Consider the following 17,536-nt stretch of genomic DNA (forward strand, 5'->3'; position numbering starts at 1 on the left):
GGAGGAGTGTGTCCGCGCAATTGGACGACTGATGTCACTTCCTATCGGACCGGCGGAAGTAGCTTCCGAGCGCGTTGCGCTTCAGAGAAGTGGGTTCCGGTCGTGGCAGAGGTGCTTGTGTTTTTGTCGGTACAGGAGAGTCGCTATGGCGGCGGTGGATTCGGATGTCGAATCGCTGCCGCGTGGGGGTTTCCGCTGCTGCCTCTGCCACGTTACTACAGCCAACCGTAAGCGGTGGCTAGTGAGGGACCCGGGTGGTTGCGGGCTTTCATCTTTTGATCCTGGCGAAAGTTAGGGTTATAGGTAATCGTTCCTGTCAGGTCGGTTGGTAGGGTCTCTCACCTCCGTTTTTACTCCGCAAGTCTGAGGGGATTTGGAGAGTCGGGAAAGTCCCACCACATTACACTCCTCCTCAGTATACGAAATCTCCACAACGCGTTTCCATTGTTTTATTTCTTCTTTAACCATCATCTGTTGGACATATGCTCTGTTGTCTGGCATTCTGCTGATCTTTAGGGTGGGGGAAGGGGGTTCAGAGATGAAGGAGCTCACCGTGTAGAGATGGAGAAAGTTTCAATGCTTTATAGATATGTTTGGAGAACCGTGGGACCACAGAGAATCAGTAACTAAATCAGAGGACCCCTACAGAGGACCTACTCAAAGGCGGGGACGGATGAAATAGATGGCATGAATGACTAGACTATAAGGTACCAGTGAGGAAGAGACAGAAGACGGGTTTGGAAAAATAGACAAGGTTCTTGTGTGACAGACAAGGGGTTCGCTGTAACTTCAAATTCCACTTTTTTTTTTTTTTTTGAGACAAGGTCTCGCTCTGTCACCCAGGCTGCAGTGCAGTGGTGTGATCTTGGCTCACTGCAGCCTCAACCTCAGCTGCAGAGCGATACCCCTGGCTAGCCTCCCAAGTAGTTGGGTCTACAAGCGTGCACCACCATACTTGGCTAATTTCTTTTTTTTTTGAGACAGAGTCTCGCTGTGTTGCCCAGGCTGGAGTGCAGTGGCGTGATCTCGGCTCACTGCAAGCTCCACCTCCCAGGTTCCCGCCATTCTCCTGCCTCAGCCTCCTGAGTAGCTGGGACTACAGGCGCCCGCCACCATGCCCGGCTATTTTTTTTTTATTTTTGGTAGAGATGGGGTTTCACCGTGTTAACCAGGATGGTCTCGGTCTCCTGACCTCGTGATCCGCCCGCCTCGGCCTCTCAACGTGTTGGGATTATAGGCGTGAGCCACCACGCCTGACCTTGGCTAATTTTTTAATTTTTTGTAGAGATGGGGTTTCACCACGTTGCCTAGGTTGGTCTCCAACTCCTGGCCTCAAGCGATCTTCCCATCTTGACCTCCCAAAGTGCTGGGATTGCAGGTGTGAGCCAATGTGCCCGGCCCTACTTTTGAAGTCTGGAATCACAATCTTCCCTAAACAGGGTCTACTTCCATTCTTCCTTTTCTCTGTGAATGGCACTATCACTGTTCATCCAGTAAGCCAAGCCAGAAACCTAGGAGTCTTCCTTGGCCCCACATTTACTTTGGTGACTCAAGCAGCTAACTCATACTAAAATAATAGCAATGACTAGTTTTTCAACATTTACCATCTACCAGACTCTCTGCCAAGTGATACATATGAATAATACCTCTGTGTGAGGTGCTAGATACTGTTATTTCCATTTTATATCTGAGGAAGTTGAAGCATAGTGAGGCTTCATGACTTGACCAAGGTCTCACACAGCTTGTCAGAGCTGGGATTTGTACTTGGGCAATGTGATTTCAGATCCTGCCCTTGACATCACTATGTCATACCATGTCCAGAGATGATCCACGAAATATTCCAGGATCTGAATTTTTTTAGTTCTTCTGTAGATGACCTGGATAAGTTACCTGTTAATTTATTTCCAGCTCTACCTAGCACAAATAGATGGTTTAAGAAAGACTTTACTATTACACTGTTCTTTAAGTAAAAATAGACGATACTTATAGTGTAGCCAGTTCTCCTGGGAACCCGTCTCTACTAAAAATACAAAAATTAGCTAGGCGTGGTGACACACACCTGTAGTCCCAGCTACTCAGGAGGCTGAGGCAGGAGAATTTGTAGAACCCTGGGCGGCAGAAATTGCAGTGAGTGGAGACTGTGCCACTGAACTCCAGCAGGGGCAACAGTGAGACTGTTTTTAAAAAAATTTTTAAAAAGAATGTACTGTTTAGACAAAGTTATAAGAGAGGAAGGTGAAAGGAGCCAAGACTTTGTTTAGTCAAAGGTCACAGTTTCTGTGGCTTGGAAGGATCAGTAAGATTTAGGTATACAGAGAGCAAAGGCAGACATGCTGAAGAGTGCTTTGGATGTTTCTTTTTTTTTTTTTTTTTGAGACGGAGTCTCGCTCTGTCGCCCAGGCTGGAGTGCAGTGGCCGGATCTCAGCTCACTGCAAGCTCCGCCTCCCGGGTTTACGCCATTCTCCTGCCTCAGCCTCCCGAGTAGCTGGGACTACAGGCGCCCGCCACCTCGCCCGGCTAGTTTTTTGTATTTTTTTTTTTTTTTTTTGAGACGGAGTCTCGCTCTGCCGCCCAGGCTGGAGTGCAGTGGCCGGGTCTCAGCTCACTGCAAGCTCCGCCTCCTGGGTTCACGCCATTCTCCTGCCTCAGCCTCCCAAGCAGCTGGGACTACAGGCGCCCGCCATGTCGCCCGGCTAGTTTTTTGTATTTTTTAGTAGAGACGGGGTTCACCATGTTAGCCAGGATGGTCTCGATCTCCTGACCTCGTGATCCGCCCGTCTCGGCCTCCCAAAGTGCTGGGATTACAGGCTTGAGCCACCGCGCCCGGCCAGTTTTTTGTATTTTTTAGTAGAGACGGGGTTTCACAGTGTTAGCCAGGATGGTCTCGATCTCCTGACCTCGTGATCTGCCCGTCTCGGCCTCCCAAAGTGCTGGGATTACAGGCTTGAGCCACCGCGCCCGGCCGCTTTGGATGTTTTTATCTCACACTTGTCTTTGCAGGACCCAGCCTTGATGCCCACTTGGGAGGCAGAAAGCACCGGCACCTGGTGGAACTACGAGCTGCGAGAAAGGCCCAGGGACTTCGAAGTGTGTTTGTCAGTGGCTTTCCCAGGGATGTGGATTCTGCTCAGCTCTCTGAGTATTTCCAAGCATTTGGACCTGTGGCCAGTGTTGTCATGGACAAGGACAAGGTAAAGTGAATGGCTCTTGGGTTAAAGAATGAATCAGGACTGGGTGCGAGGACACCTGTAATCCCAACACTTTGGGAGGCTGAGGCAGGCGGATCCATCCTGAGGTCAGGAGTTGAACAACATGGTGAACCCCACCCCCCCCCCACCCCCCCCCCCCCCACCCCCCCCACCCCCCCCCCCCCCCCCACCCCCCCCCCCCCCCCCCCCGTCTCTACTAAAAATAAAAAATTAGCTGGTATGGTGACGCATGCCTGTAGTCCCAGCTACTTGGGTGGCTAAGGCAGGAGAATTGCTTGAACCTGGGATGCAGAGGTTGCAGTGAGCTGAGATCGTGCCACTGCACTCCAGTCTGGATGACAGAGCGAGACTCCATCTTTTTTTTTTGAGACGGAGTCTGGCTCTGTCGCCCAAGCTGGGGTGCAGTAGCCAGATCTCAGCTCACTGCAAACTCCACCTCCTGGGTTTATGCCATTCTCCTGCCTCAGCCTCCCGAGTGGCTGGAACTACATACAGGTGCCCGCCACCTCGCCCGCTAGTTTTTTGTATTTTTTTTTTTTTTTTTTTTGAGACGAAGTCTCGGTCTGTCACCCAGGCTGGAGTGCTCTAGCCGGATCTCAGCTCACTGCAAGCTCCGCCTCCCGGGTTCACGCCATTCTCCTGCCTCAGCCTCCCGAGTAGCTGGGACTACAGGCGCCGCCACCTCGCCCGGCTAGTTTTTTGTGGTTTTTAGTAGAGATGGGGTTTCACCGTGTTAGCTGGGATGGTCTCGATCTCCTGACCTCGTGATCCGCCCGTCTCGGCCTCCCAAAGTGCTGGGATTACAGGCTTGAGCCACCGCGCCTGGCCGTTTTTTGTATTTTTTAGTAGAGACGGGGTTTCACCGTGTTAGCCAGGATGGTCTCGATCTCCTGACCTCTTGATCCACCCGTCTCGGCCTCCCAAAGTGCTGGGATTACAGGCTTGAGCCACCGCGCCCGGCCAAGACTCCATCTTAAAAAAAGAAAACAAAAGAATGAATCAGATGTGCTGTCTACCAAAAAGACAAGAGAGAGAAACCAACAGCTTCTTTGAGCTGGTTCCTAATGTGGCTTGTTCTTGATGGACATCACAGTATTTGGGTTAGGCCAACTTTGGGAGCTTCTCACACCTCCCCCGCCCTTTGAATTTTTATTTTTATTATTTTTTTCAGTGCAGTGGCACAATCTTGGCTCACTGCGACGTCTGCCTCCTGCGTTCCAGCAATTCCCACACCTTAACCTCCCTAGCAGCTGGGATTACAGGTGCGTGCCACCACGCCCAGCTAATTTTTGTATTTTTAGTAGAGATGGGGTTTCACCATGTTGGCCAGGCTGGTCTCGAGCTCCTGACCTTAGGTGATCCGCTCGCCTCAACCTCCCAAAGTGCTGGGATCACGGGCATGAGCCACTGCTCCCAGTCGCACCCCTTGGATTTTATCACTTCACCAGAGTTAGTCATTGGAAGATTTTTTTGTGTGTGTCATTTATTGATTCAGTGAATTCTTTGCCAGATACTTATTCACAGCTAACTTTGTGCTAGGCACTATGCTTAGGGCTGCATTCTGGGTAGTGAATGGGATAAATATGGTCCCTGCTCTTACAGAGCCTATAGTCTAGAGGAGAAAGTAAACAATTAAACAAGTAATTATAGTGAAAGTTGGTGCTTAAAGAACAACATACCACTGGATCAACTGTACAAGAACCTGGTTGATAAACCAGTTAGCAGTTTATTAACTTACACTGAGAGGTACTGAGGTTGTTTGGTTAGAACACCCTGTCTTTTGGAGAGTGTTAAACAAGCTCATGCTTTTTGTGTTGCCTCCACGGAGGCTTTGTTAGAATCCCTTCAGTCCCTTCAAAAAAGTTCACTGTTGAGGTGCTGTGTTCCTTGGTCATACTGTGGTTCTGAGGCTGCACTCTTGTTATGTAGGCATGGCTTAGGTGATCCCAAATATCCCTTTGCAGCCCAGGTTATCTTTTAGAATGGGGTGGAGCCTGTGTTTGTTAGGGGTTGCATTCAGCAACCAAACTACAAATGGCTTAAACAATAGGAGCTTAGTTTTTCTCATGTAACAAGAAGTTCAGACCTGGACAGTTCAGGGCTTTGCTGTTTTCCCGCTCTGCCGTTATTGGCATGTTGGCTCTTCATAGTTGGGATACTGCTGCCCCATATTTCAGGTAACAAGTAGGGGCAGGTTGTATGGCACAGCATAAAAGTTTAGTGTTGGCCGGGCGCAGTGGCTCACGCCTGTAATCCCAGCACTTTGGGAGGCCGAGGCAGGAGGATCACGAGGTCAGGAGATTGAGACCATTCTGGCTAACACAGTGAAACCCGGTCTCTACTAAAAATACAAAAAATTAGCCGGGCGCCGTGGCGGGCGCCTGTAGTTCCAGCCACTCGGAAGGCTGAGGCAGGAGAATGGCATGAACCTGGGAGGCGGAGCTTGCAGTGAGCTGAGATAGCACCACTGCCCTCCAGCCTGGGCGACAGAGTGAGACTCAGTCTCAAAAAAAAAGGTTAGTGTCAGCCGGGAGTGGTGGCTCATGCCTGTAATCCCATCTACTCCGGAGGCTGAGGCAGGAGAATTGCTTGAACCTGGGAGGTGGAGGTTGTGGTGAGCTGACATTGCATTCCAACCTGGGCAACAAGAGCGAAACTCCGTCTCAAAAAAATAAAAGGTTATTGTCACCTAAGTCTAAGTCCCATCCTCCTATTTTTTTTTTCCTTCTTTTCTGAGAAAAATGCCTTTTCTTTTTTCTTTTTTCTTTTCTTTTTTTTTTTGAGACGGAGTCTCGCTCTGTCGCCCAGGCTGGAATGCAATGGCTGGATCTGAGCTCACTGCAAGCTCCGCCTCCCGGGTTTACGCCATTCTCCTGCCTCGGCCTCCCGAGTAGCTGGGACTATAGGCGCCCGCCACCTCGCCCGGCTAGTTTTTTGTATTTTTTAGTAGAGACGGGGTTTCACTGTATTAGCCAGGATGGTCTCGATCTCCTGACCTCGTGATCCGCCCGTCTCGGCCTCCCAAAGTGCTGGGATTACAGGCTTGAGCCACCGCGCCCGGCCGAAAAATGCCTTTTCTTTTTCCTTTTTTTTTAGAGGGAGTTTTTTGGTGATAGAATTCTGGCCACTGAGATATAAGTAGAAGTTTACTGAGGAGGCCTTTCGGAAAAGTATTTTTCTCAGCCAGGCACAGTGGCTTACGCCTGTAATTCCAGCACTTTAGGAGGCTGAGGTGGGAGGATCACCTAAGGTCAGGAGTTCAAGACCAGCCTGACCAACATGGTGAAACCCTATCTTTACTACAAATACAAAAATTAGCTAGGTGTGGTGGCCCATGCCTGTAATCCCACCAAGCAATTCTCCCGCCTCAGCTGCCTGAGTACCTGGGACCGCAGGCGCGCGCCACCACACCCGGCTATTTTTTGTATTTTTAGTAGAGACCAGGTTTCACCATGTTGGCCAGGCTGGTCTCGAACTTCTGACCTCGGGTGATCTGCCCACCTTGGCCTCCCAAAGTGCTGGGATTACAGGCATGAGCTACCATGCCCAGCTGACACAGTCTTCTGAATCTGCTAATCCTACCCTCCTTAATGCCTTCTGTGAGGTTTTGGAGAAAAATATGAGCACAGACAAACCCGGTGAAAGGGACACTTTATCTCTAGCTGGGGCTGTGGTTACAAACTTGGTGTTGTACTGCAGTCTGGTAAACTGTGGTTGATTAGAGTCAGAAGACTGGCCTGGGCAGGTCCAAGTAGCTAACTTTGTCCTTGGCTTCACTTCGGTTCTTTGCTGTGTTTGGCATAAGGGTAGAAGTAAGTCTGGGTGTGGTGGTGTGCCCCTATAATCCTAGCTACTGAGGAGGCTGAGGCGGGAGGTTCTCTTGAGCCCAGGAATTCAAGGCTACAGTGAGCTATAATCACATCACTGCACGCTAGTCTTTTTTTTTTTTTTTTTTTGAGACAGAGTCTCGCTGTGTTACCCAGACAGACACCGTTGTTCAAATCAGGGTCTCAGTTCCACTCCCTTCATCTGAATGTCTATCTTTATGCTAGCACTACTCTGTCTTGGTGCTGCCTTACTGTAGGAGGTACCTTTTCATAAACAAGATGAGGGTCCAGCTTTACCATTGGAGGATATAAAAGAATATGGACTTTTTCCCTAAAGCAGTCCTGTTTTCCTTCCTTTTTTTTTTTTTTTTTGAGACGGAGATTCGCTCTTGTTGTCCAGACTGGAGTGCAATGCACAATCTCGGCTCACAGTAACCTCCACCTCCCAGGTTCAAGCAATTGCCTCCTGAGTAGCTGGGATTACAGGCATGCGCCACCATATCCAGCTAATTTTGTATTTTTAGTGGAGATGGGGTTTTGCCATGTTGGTCAGGCTGGTCTTGAATTCCTGACCTCAGGTGATCCACCTGCCTAGGCCTCCCAAAGTGTTGAGATCAGGCATGAGCCACTGTGCCCAGCGTTTTTCCTTACTTGCTGATATTTTACCTTAAAAAAAATATGGCCAGTGAATATCACTGAACTCACCAACTTACAACAGTGTAGTTGTTATATTGCTGTTATTCCTAGATGGTGAGTTCTTGAAGATAGGGTTTGTGAGTTTATATTTGAAGGGGTGGCCTGCCCCTCCACACTTGCGGGTGTTTCTCGTTAGGTGGAACGAGAGACTTGAGAAAAGGAATAAGACACAGACAAAGTATAGAGAAAGAAAAGCGGGGCCCAGGGGACCGGTGCTGTGCTTACAGAGGACCCACGCCGGCACCGGTCTCTCAGTTCCCTTACTATTTATTGATAATTATCTTTACCATCAAAAAGATAAGGGAGTGGCTGGACATTAGGATCATTGTAGGGAGGAAATCATCAGTAAGACATATGAACAAAAATCCTTGTAACATGAGTAAGTTTAAAGGAAAATGCTGTGCCTTGAGATGCATATGCGAACATCTCCAGAAGCCTTTTAGCAGTATTGCTCCAGCAAGTCCCACCTTATTCCTAAAGGCGGTTTTCTCCTTGCTCAGCAAACAGAGCACACAAGGGGTTTTACCCGGAGATGTTCCATTGCCCAGGGACGGGCAGGATTTTTAACCAGCAAGCTGCCTTCAGGTACTTGTTTAACAAAGACACATCCTGCACAGCCCAATATCCATTAAACCTTGAGTCACCACAGCACATATTTCTTGCAAGGACAAGGTTGGGGGTATAGGGTCACAGATTAACAGCATTTCAAATACAGAACTAAATGGAGTCTCTTATGTCTACTTCCTTCTATATAGACACAGTAACAGGCTGATCTCTCTTTCTTTTCCCCACAATATTTATGCCTAGCACAGTGTTCATTACATGAATTGATTTTTTTAAATTTTAATTATTTATTTATTTATTTATTTTGAGACCGATTCCCGCTCTATTGCCAGGCTGGAGTGCAGTAGCATAATCCCGGCTTACTGCAATCTCCGCCTCCTGGCTTCTGTTATGCCCAGACCGTTTGTTCCCCGAAAAAGACCACCAGAGTCCAGAGTCAAAGCCAAGCGGCAAGGATCTTTAATGCAAGTTCGAACTTGGTCCCTCCGTTCCACAACATACAGGAGGGCCCTGAACAATGCGTGCGCTTGCCTTTTATAGCCTAATGTAAACAGGACTTGTAAAGTTGCAGAGGAACGAGGGAATTCTCTAGGTTACAGCATTACAATTGGTTAACATTTTAAGTTTATACATTTAGCAGTTTTTTTATTGGTTCCCGCGCTCTCACAAACGGCTGTGTTCTTATCGGGGATTTTCCAGGTGGTGTCCTTCTAAAGTTGAGATATATGGTAGTCTTTGAATTGAAAGATATATGGTAGGGAGACATATGGTGGGATGAGCCCAGGAAGTTGAGGGATATATGGAGGGGAGACATATGGTGGGATATGTTTATACTGGGCTCAGGAAGTTGAGAGATATATGGCAAGCACTAGTAATTAGAACAGAAAAAGAACAAGACAGGGACTTTCACATTGCTTGTCTATACAACATCTGAAATCTATAGATAACATTATCGGTTAGGTCCGGCGTCAACTTTTAACTAGGCTCAAGGCGCCGCCCGGGCTGTCTGTCTGTAGGGTCAACTTCTAACTAGGCTCAAGGCGCCGCCCGGGCTGCCTGCCTGTAGATTTCATTTGGTCTCTTTCACTTCAAGCAGTTCTCCTGCCTCAGCCTCCTGAGTAGCTGAGATTACAGGCATGTGCCACCATGCCTGGCTAATTTTTGTATTTTTAGTAGAGATGGGGTTTCACCATACTGGCCAGGATAGTCTCGATCTCTTGACCTTGTGATACACCCACTTTGGCCTCCCAAAGTGCTGGGATTACAGGGATGAGGCACCACGCCCGGCGATTGTTTAAAATTTTTTAAGTGGACTCATTCCATTACATGGATCCTTAATAAATGTTAAAAAATTCTAATTATATCAGGAAAAGTTATAGGGTGGGTCATAGTGTAATCACCTCATTGGAAAGAGTAGGGGGACAGAAATAATACAGATAAAATGAGGTTTTTAGAGGCAGACTGAGGTGAGAGAAAAATGTGTGGCATAGGAGTGAGAGAAATAATTGTTTTTCTACTTTTTTGTGAGATAGGGTCTGTGTCTCTCAGGCTGGTGTGTAGTGGTGCAATTATGGCTCAGTGCAGCCTTAACATCCTGGGCTCAAGTGATGCTCTTACCATAGCCTCCCAAGTAGCTGGGACTACAGGTGTGTGCTGCCATGCCTGGCTACTTTTCTTCCTTTCTTTCTTTTTTTTTTTTTTTTGAGACGGAGTCTCTCTCTCACCCAGGCTGGAGTGCAGTGGCGCGATCTTGGCTCACTGCAAGCTCTGCTTCCTGGGTTCACGCCAGTTTCCTGCCTCAGCCTCCCGAGTAGCTGGGACTATAGGCGCCCGCCACCACGCCCGGCTAATTTTTTTGTATTTTTAGTAGAGACGGGGTTTCACCGTGTTAGCCAGGATGGTCTTGATCTCCTGACCTTGTGATCCGCCCGCCTCGGCCTCTCAAAGTGCTGGGATTATAGGTGTGAGCCACTGCGCCCGGCCCGTTTTTTTTTTTTTTTTTTTTTGAGACGGTGTGGCTCTCTCACCCAGACTGGGGTGCAGTGGTGCGATCTCGGCTCACTGCAACCTCAGCCTCCGGGCTCAAGCGATCCTCCCATCTCTTCCTCTCCAGTAACTGGGACTGCCTGGCTAATTTTAAATAATTCTTTGTACTGGCCAGGTGCGGTGGCTTACACCTGTAATCCCAGCACTTTGGGAGGCTGAGTTTAGGAGTTAGAGACCAGCCTGGCCAACATGGTGAAACCCCATTTTTACTAAAAATACAAAAATTACCTGGGCATCTTGGCATGCACCTGTAATCCCAGGTACTCGGGAGGCTGAGGCAGGAGAATCGCTGAGGCAGGAGAACCTGGGAGGCAGAGGTTGCACTAAGCCGAGATCACCCCATTGCACTCCAGTCTGGGTGGACAGCATGAGACTTCATCTCAAAAAAAAAAAAAAATTATTTATAGAGATGGGATCTCACTATGTTGCCCTGGCTGGTCTCCAACTCCTGGGCTCAAGCAGTTCTCCTGCCTCAGCCTCCCAAAGTGCTGGGATTACAGGCACGAGTCACTGTACCTGACTGAAAATTGCTTTTCTAAATATGTCCCCTGTTATTATGAAAACAGCAAGCAAATATTCTCAATTTATGGGATAGTCCCCATTTCTAATATTCTCATCCACTGTAGATCATGTGCTTAGGTTCTTGGTTCCAAAACCATCATCTCTGCCCCTGTTGTTGTTTACCAGGGAGTGTTTGCCATTGTGGAGATGGGGGACGTGGGTGCTCGAGAGGCTGTCTTGTCACAGTCCCAGCACAGCCTGGGAGGACATCGCCTGCGTGTCCGCCCACGGGAGCAGAGGGAGTTCCAGAGCCCGGCCTCCAAATCCCCCAAAGGAGCGGCCCCCGACAGTCACCAGCTGGCCAAAGCACTAGCTGAGGCCACAGACGTGGGGACACAAATGATAAAGCTTGTGGGGCTGAGGGAGTTGTCCGAGGCTGAGCGGCAGCTTCGGAGCCTGGTAGTGGCCCTGATGCAGGAGGTCTTCACAGAGTTCTTCCCTGGTAAGTTACCTCCCCTACTATGTCTGAGCCCTCCCTGGCCTTTGCTCCCCTGTGTCTATATCCCCAGTCCTCCCTCCACTAGAGGTGTTTGGTTGCTTTTCCATCTTTGTGCTTCCTTTTGTTCTTCCTCCCCCTGCTTCTCCCTAACTTCTCATGACCTTTCTTCTCTGCTTGGCACCCAGGCTGTGTGGTCCACCCTTTTGGCTCTTCCATAAATAGCTTCGATGTCCATGGCTGTGATCTTGACCTCTTCTTGGATCTGGGTGACTTGGAAGAGCCCCAGGTGAGTGAGTGCCCCAGAGAGGCAGCTGGGAAGAGTCCATGAGAATGGCCATGTGACTGTGGGCAAGTCCTTTAGCTCTCCATGCCTTAGTTCCTCATCTACAATGCAGATAATAGGACCTACCTGAAAGGCTTTATTGTAATTGGAGAGATGTGAATATGGATGAGTATTAGATGGGATGAAAATGAACTGACAGGGCCAGGCACGGTGGCTCACACCTGTACTCCCAGCACTTTGGGAGGCTGAGGTGGGCGGATCACCTGAGGTCAGGAGTTCAAGACCTGTCTGGCCAACATATAGTGAAACACCGTCTCTACTAAAAACAAAATACACTGGGCATGGTGGTGTACACCTGTAGTTCCAGCTACTTGGAAGGCTAAGGCAGGAGAATCACCTTGAACACGGGAGGCAGAGGTTGCAGTGAGCCAAGATTGCACCACTGCACTACAACCTGGGTGACAGAAGGAGACTCCTTCTCAAAAAAAAAAAAAAAGAAAGAAAAAATGATTTGACATGGATACCTGCCAGTCGTAACAAAAAAATTTTTCAAAATGGTGTGTATAATATGATCTTATTTTGGAAAAAATAATTTTTTTTTTCCCACACTACAATAGTTAATTTTATTTGTTCAAGAGCTCATATTGCAAGCATTAAACCAAGCATAGGCTTTGATTCTGTGAGCCCAAATTCACATATTGAAGAAGATCAAAGCAAACTGCGATCCATCTACACGGATGAAACTAAAGGCTCAGAGTTAATAACATTGTAGTTTTTAAATTTCTATAGCCTAGAGCCCAGTAGTCACAGGTCTTTTAGGTCCTTCTGGATGTCCCACAGGGTATCTGCACTTTTCTTGGTCTGAGCAACTTCATCATCCTTTACCTTCTGGTTAACGCTGGTTAATCCTCGGGCATTGAGGATACACGGAAGGCTCAGGAAGACTTCATTCTCGATGCCATACATCCCCTTTACCATTGTTGACACGGGATGAATCCTGGATAGATTTTTCAACATGGATTCAATAAGATCAGCCACACTTAATCCAGTAGCCCAGTTGGTATATCCTTTTAGCTTGACTTGATAGGCACTTTCAACCACCATCTTATGCACTTCCTTCCAATTTTCACTATCATTGTCAGTTCCCATTTCTGTATTCAACTCCTGGAGAGAAACACCTGCCACATTCACGCCACTCCACAGAGCCACACTTGAGTCGCCATGTTCCCCCAAAATCCATCCATGGCAGCTGCTGGGATGAATGCCAAGTTTTTCAGCCATAAGGTAGCGAAATCTAGCAGAATCCAGATTACATCCACTTCCAATCACGCGGTGTTTGGGTAATCCACTTAGTTTCCAGGTAACATATGTAAGAATGGCCACTGGGTTGGAAACCACAATTATGATGCAATCAGGACTGTACTTGACGATCTGAGGAATAATGAATTTGAAGACATTAACATTTCTCTGCACCAGATTGAGCCGACTCTCCCCTTCTTGCTGACGGACTCCTGCAGTTACCACTACAATCTTAGAATTGGCAGTCACAGAATAATCTTTATCTGCCACAATTTTAGGCGTCTGAAGAAATAAGCTCCCATGCTGCAGATCCATCATTTCTCCTTTAGGAAAAAATATATTAAAGAATATACAATAAGGTCCTTTTAGTTTTGCTTATGTGTATTTTCTTTTTTTTTTTTTTTTTTTGAGACACAGTCTAACTCTGTCACCCAAGCTGGAGTACAGTGCTGTGATCTCTACTCACTGCAACCTCCACCTTCTGGGTTCAAGTGATTCTCGTGCCTCAGTCTCCCAAGTAGCTCAGAATACAGGCACACGCCACCATGCCTGGCTAATTTTCTGTATTTTTAGTAGAGATGGGGTTTCTCCATGTAGGCCAGGCTGCTCTTGGACTCCTGGCCTAAAGTGATCCACCCACCTTGGCCTCCCAAAGTGCTGGGATTACAGGAATGAGCTACCATGCCCGGCCACTTACCTGTATTTTCTAACATCTAATGTACAGATTCTGTTTTTAGGAATAGAAAAGGATTATTATTATTACTTAGAAATAGGGTCTCACTATGTTGCCCAGGCTGGTCTTGAACTCCTGGGCTCAAGGAATCCCCCTGCCTCATTCTCCCAAATTGCTGGAATTACAGGTTATAAGCCCCCATGCCCAGCCTATTATTATTTTCAAAAAATAGACTTGGCTGGGCGCAGTGGTTCATGCCTATGTGATCCCAGCACTTTGGAAGGTCAAGGCAGGTGGATCACCTGAGGTCAGGAGTTTGAGACCAGCCTAGCTAACGTGGTGAAACGCCGTCTCTACTAAAAATAGAAAAATCGCCGGGCGCGGTGGCTCAAGCCTGTAATCCCAGCACTTTGGGAGGCCGAGACAGGCGAATCACGAGGTCAGGAGATCGAGACCATCCTGGCTAACACGGTGAAACCCCGTCTCTACTAAAAATGCAAAAAACTAGCTGGGCGAGGTGGCGGGCGCCTGTAGTCCCAGCTACTCAGGAGGCTGAGGCAGGAGAATGGCGTAAACCCGGGAGGCGGAGCTCGCAGTGAGCTGAGATCCGGCCACTGCACTCCAGCCCAGGCGACAGAGCAAGACTCCGTCTCAAAAAAAAAAAAAAGAAAAGAAAAAAATCAGCCGGGTATGGGGGCATTCGCCTGTAATCCCAGCTACTTGGGAGGCTGAGGCCGGAGCGACAGCTTGAACCCGGGAGGCGGAGGTTGCAGTGAACCAAGATCGTGCCACTGCACTCCAGCCTGGATGACAGATTGAGACTCCATCTCAGAAAAAAAAAAAAAGACTTTATTTTTTAGAGCAGTGTTAGATTCACAGCAAAAGTGAGCAGACAGTAGAGTTCCTATATGCCTGCTGCCCCCGCAACAGGAGTTTTTAAATGTTTTATTCTTTTTATCGTTCTCTACACACACACTGTCTCTATTTATATTTTCTGAGTCATCTGAAAGAAGGTCGCATGTGTCACATTCCTTTACCCCTCAGTGTCTCCATGTGTGCTATGCAAGAACGAAGGTACTCTAGTGTATAACCACAGCACTATTGTCAAGCTGGGAAAATGCTACATTGGCACAAATGTAAACCTTTAGACTTTACCGTCCACACTCTAATTTGGTCAGCTGTCCTGACAATGGACTGTTACGGTTTCTCTTTAGTCTTCTTTAGTTTGTAATAGTTCCTCTGTTTTTGTCTTTCATGATAATGACATTTTTTGCAGAGGTAGACCTTTTATTTTATAGAATTAAAAGGTTATCTTTAAAAAAAAGGTTGCTGTGAAGATTAAATGAGTTAATATGTATAAAGCCCTTAGAATATTGCTGAATAAGCTGGAAGTAATATTATCTTGGGGATAGAGATGTTCTCTGCTTAGGGGACAGCAGAAGCATTTCACCCAGCTCATTTCTGTCCACAGCCAGTCCCAAAGGCTCCAGAATCTCCATCGCTGGACTCGGCTCTGGCTTCCCCACTGGACCCTCAAGCCCTGGCCTGCACCCCAGCCTCCCCTCCAGATTCACAACCTCCAGCTTCTCCCCAGGATTCTGAAGCCCTGGACTTGGAAACCCCTTCCTCCTCCCTGGCACCCCAAACTCCGGACTCTGCCTTGGCCTCTGAGACCCTTGCTTCTCCCCAGTCTCTGCCTCCAGCCTCACCACTGCTGGAGGACAGGGGAGAGGGGGACCTGGGGAAGGCCCTGGAACTAGCAGAGGCCCCAAAGAGGGAGAAAGCAGAAGGGGCAGCAATGCTGGAGCTGGTGGGATCCATTCTCCGGGGCTGTGTCCCTGGGGTATATCGAGTCCAAACTGTGCCCTCCGCCCGGCGCCCTGTGGTCAAGTTCTGTCATCGGCCTTCAGGTCTCCACGGTGACGTCTCCCTCAGTAACCGGTATCTTTCTTTTTTTCTTTTTTTTGAGACAACATTTCGCTCTTGTTGCCCAGGCTAGAGTGCAATGGCGCCATCTTGGCTCACTGCAACCTCCGCCTCCCGGGTTCAAGTGATTTTCCTGCCTCAGCCTCCCAAGTAGCTGGGATTACAGGCATGCGCCATCACGCCCAGCTAATTTTGTATTTTTAGTTGAGACGGGGGTTCCTCCATGTTGGTTAGGCTGGTCTCGAACTCCCAACCTTAGGTGATCCGCCTCCCTCGGCCTCCCAGAGTGCTGGGATTACAGGCATGAGGCACCATACCTTTCTTTGGGGCAGGCCAGCTGAGAATTCTGGGGTGGGCCAGGAGAGAGTCTGGTTTGGGAAACTCCTGCACCTGCCAAGTCTCAAGTTTGTCCTTGTTTGGGACTATCCCTCTTTCTGTCCCTTGTCTCCTCCTGCCTGGCTTCCATTTCAGTGTTTGTAAAGTGTGTTCCTTAGAATACTACTTTCAAGGGATGTAGAAAAGAGTTCTGCGGTTGAATAAATTTGGGAAATTCAAAATTAGATGCAAAAAGTTTTCTCCATTTCCTCCCTTCTCCCCTTGCCTTGCCTTCTTTTTCTCCTTTCCTTCCTTCTTCTCTCCCTTCCTGTCTTTGTTTCTTTGCATAGTAAAGGCTCTGGGCAGTCTTTTTTTTTTTTTTGAGATGGGATTGGCCGGGCGCGGTGGCTCAAGCCTGTAATCCCAGCACTTTGGGAGGCCGAGACGGGCGGATCACAAGGTCAGGAGATCGAGACCATCCTGGCTAACACGGTGAAACCCCGTCTCTACTAAAAATACAAAAAAAAAAAAAAAAAAAGAGATGGGATGTTGCTCTGTCACCCAGGCTGGAGTGCAGTGGTGTGACCATGGCTCATAAGCAGTCTTAAGAATAATGTGCTGTGAATGTCCAGGATGGGCGTACAGGATGAAGTGTTTCCCGACCTCCTTTGTCTTTTTGCACACTGTCTCACAAGATCAGTGTTTGAGCAACCTTTGGGGAAACTCTGTTTTGGCCTTATTCCAGCTGGCCCCAGTTATGCAAGTCTGGAATGAAAGCTGGGGGTGGTAGGTTCTGATGTCCCCAAGCCCTAACAACCTTGTCCCTGCTTCATCCCAGGCTGGCCCTGCATAACTCCCGTTTCCTGAGTCTCTGCTCTGAGCTAGATGGTCGAGTCCGGCCCCTCGTGTACACCCTCCGCTGCTGGGCTCAGGGTCGGGGGCTTTCAGGTGAGAATGCATCAGGACAGACTTGCGGCTGAGTCAGGACAAAGGCAGGGATTCAGGGAGAGAAGGGAGGTCAGAATGGGCACCGAGGCTGAGAAAACTGCCAGTGGGGGGATTGGACGCACCTCTGATCTAACTGGAATTACTGCTTATTTACCCAGGGAGTGGCCCCCTTCTCAGTAACTACGCCCTGACCTTGCTGGTGATATATTTTCTTCAGACCAGGGACCCTCCTGTGTTGCCCACTGTATCCCAGCTCACCCAGAAAGCAGGTACTCGGCCTAGCATCCACCCTCTCCATCTTGTTAGCTTCCTCTCTTCTTCATCACACTTAGATACACCAAAGCAACTCGGGGAATGAGATCTCTGCTATCACCCCCATTTCTACCCCAACCCTCAATCTCCCTGCTTCCAGACTGACTCTCACCTTTTTTACTTTCACAGGAGAGGGGGAGCAGGTGGAAGTCGATGGCTGGGACTGCAGTTTCCCCAGGGATGCCTCAAGACTGGAGCGCAGCACAAATGTGGAGCCCCTCAGTGAGTTTGGGGAGCCTGGTAGAGGACTAGTAATGATGTTCATCAACAGTAGGTAACATATATCACACTGTGTGCCAGGCATGGTTCTCACAGAAAACCTGTGAGACACCTAATATTATTACTGCCATTTTACAGATGAAGAAACCATGTTTGGGAGCAATTAAGTGACTTACCCAAGGTTACACTGGCTAGCAGGGAGCAGCAGCATCTGGGCA

At 48.4% G+C, this 17,536-nt stretch overlaps 1 protein-coding gene and 1 pseudogene across 2 annotated transcripts in view; one reads left to right on the forward strand and one right to left on the reverse strand.

The window, feature by feature from the left end:
• The window catches only part of TUT1 (terminal uridylyl transferase 1, U6 snRNA-specific), an 18,935-nt gene continuing 1,399 nt past the window's right edge, over window positions 1-17,536 (forward strand). The window contains exons 1-8 of the mRNA XM_033206726.1: window positions 1-227; window positions 3,002-3,192; window positions 11,031-11,346; window positions 11,529-11,629; window positions 15,070-15,539; window positions 16,678-16,787; window positions 16,946-17,056; window positions 17,229-17,321. Of these exons, the coding sequence (XP_033062617.1) occupies window positions 32-227; window positions 3,002-3,192; window positions 11,031-11,346; window positions 11,529-11,629; window positions 15,070-15,539; window positions 16,678-16,787; window positions 16,946-17,056; window positions 17,229-17,321 (1,588 nt within the window). The 5' untranslated portion in view covers window positions 1-31. The remainder of the gene's footprint in view (window positions 228-3,001; window positions 3,193-11,030; window positions 11,347-11,528; window positions 11,630-15,069; window positions 15,540-16,677; window positions 16,788-16,945; window positions 17,057-17,228; window positions 17,322-17,536) is intronic.
• Window positions 12,231-13,275, reverse strand: LOC117081106 (annotated as a pseudogene). Its single transcript, XR_004436090.1, has one exon. The product of XR_004436090.1 is annotated as an L-lactate dehydrogenase B chain-like (transcript).

This window comes from Trachypithecus francoisi, unplaced genomic scaffold (assembly GCF_009764315.1).
Source record: "Trachypithecus francoisi isolate TF-2019V2 unplaced genomic scaffold, Tfra_2.0 Lachesis_group8, whole genome shotgun sequence".
Lineage (NCBI taxonomy): Eukaryota > Metazoa > Chordata > Mammalia > Primates > Cercopithecidae > Trachypithecus > Trachypithecus francoisi.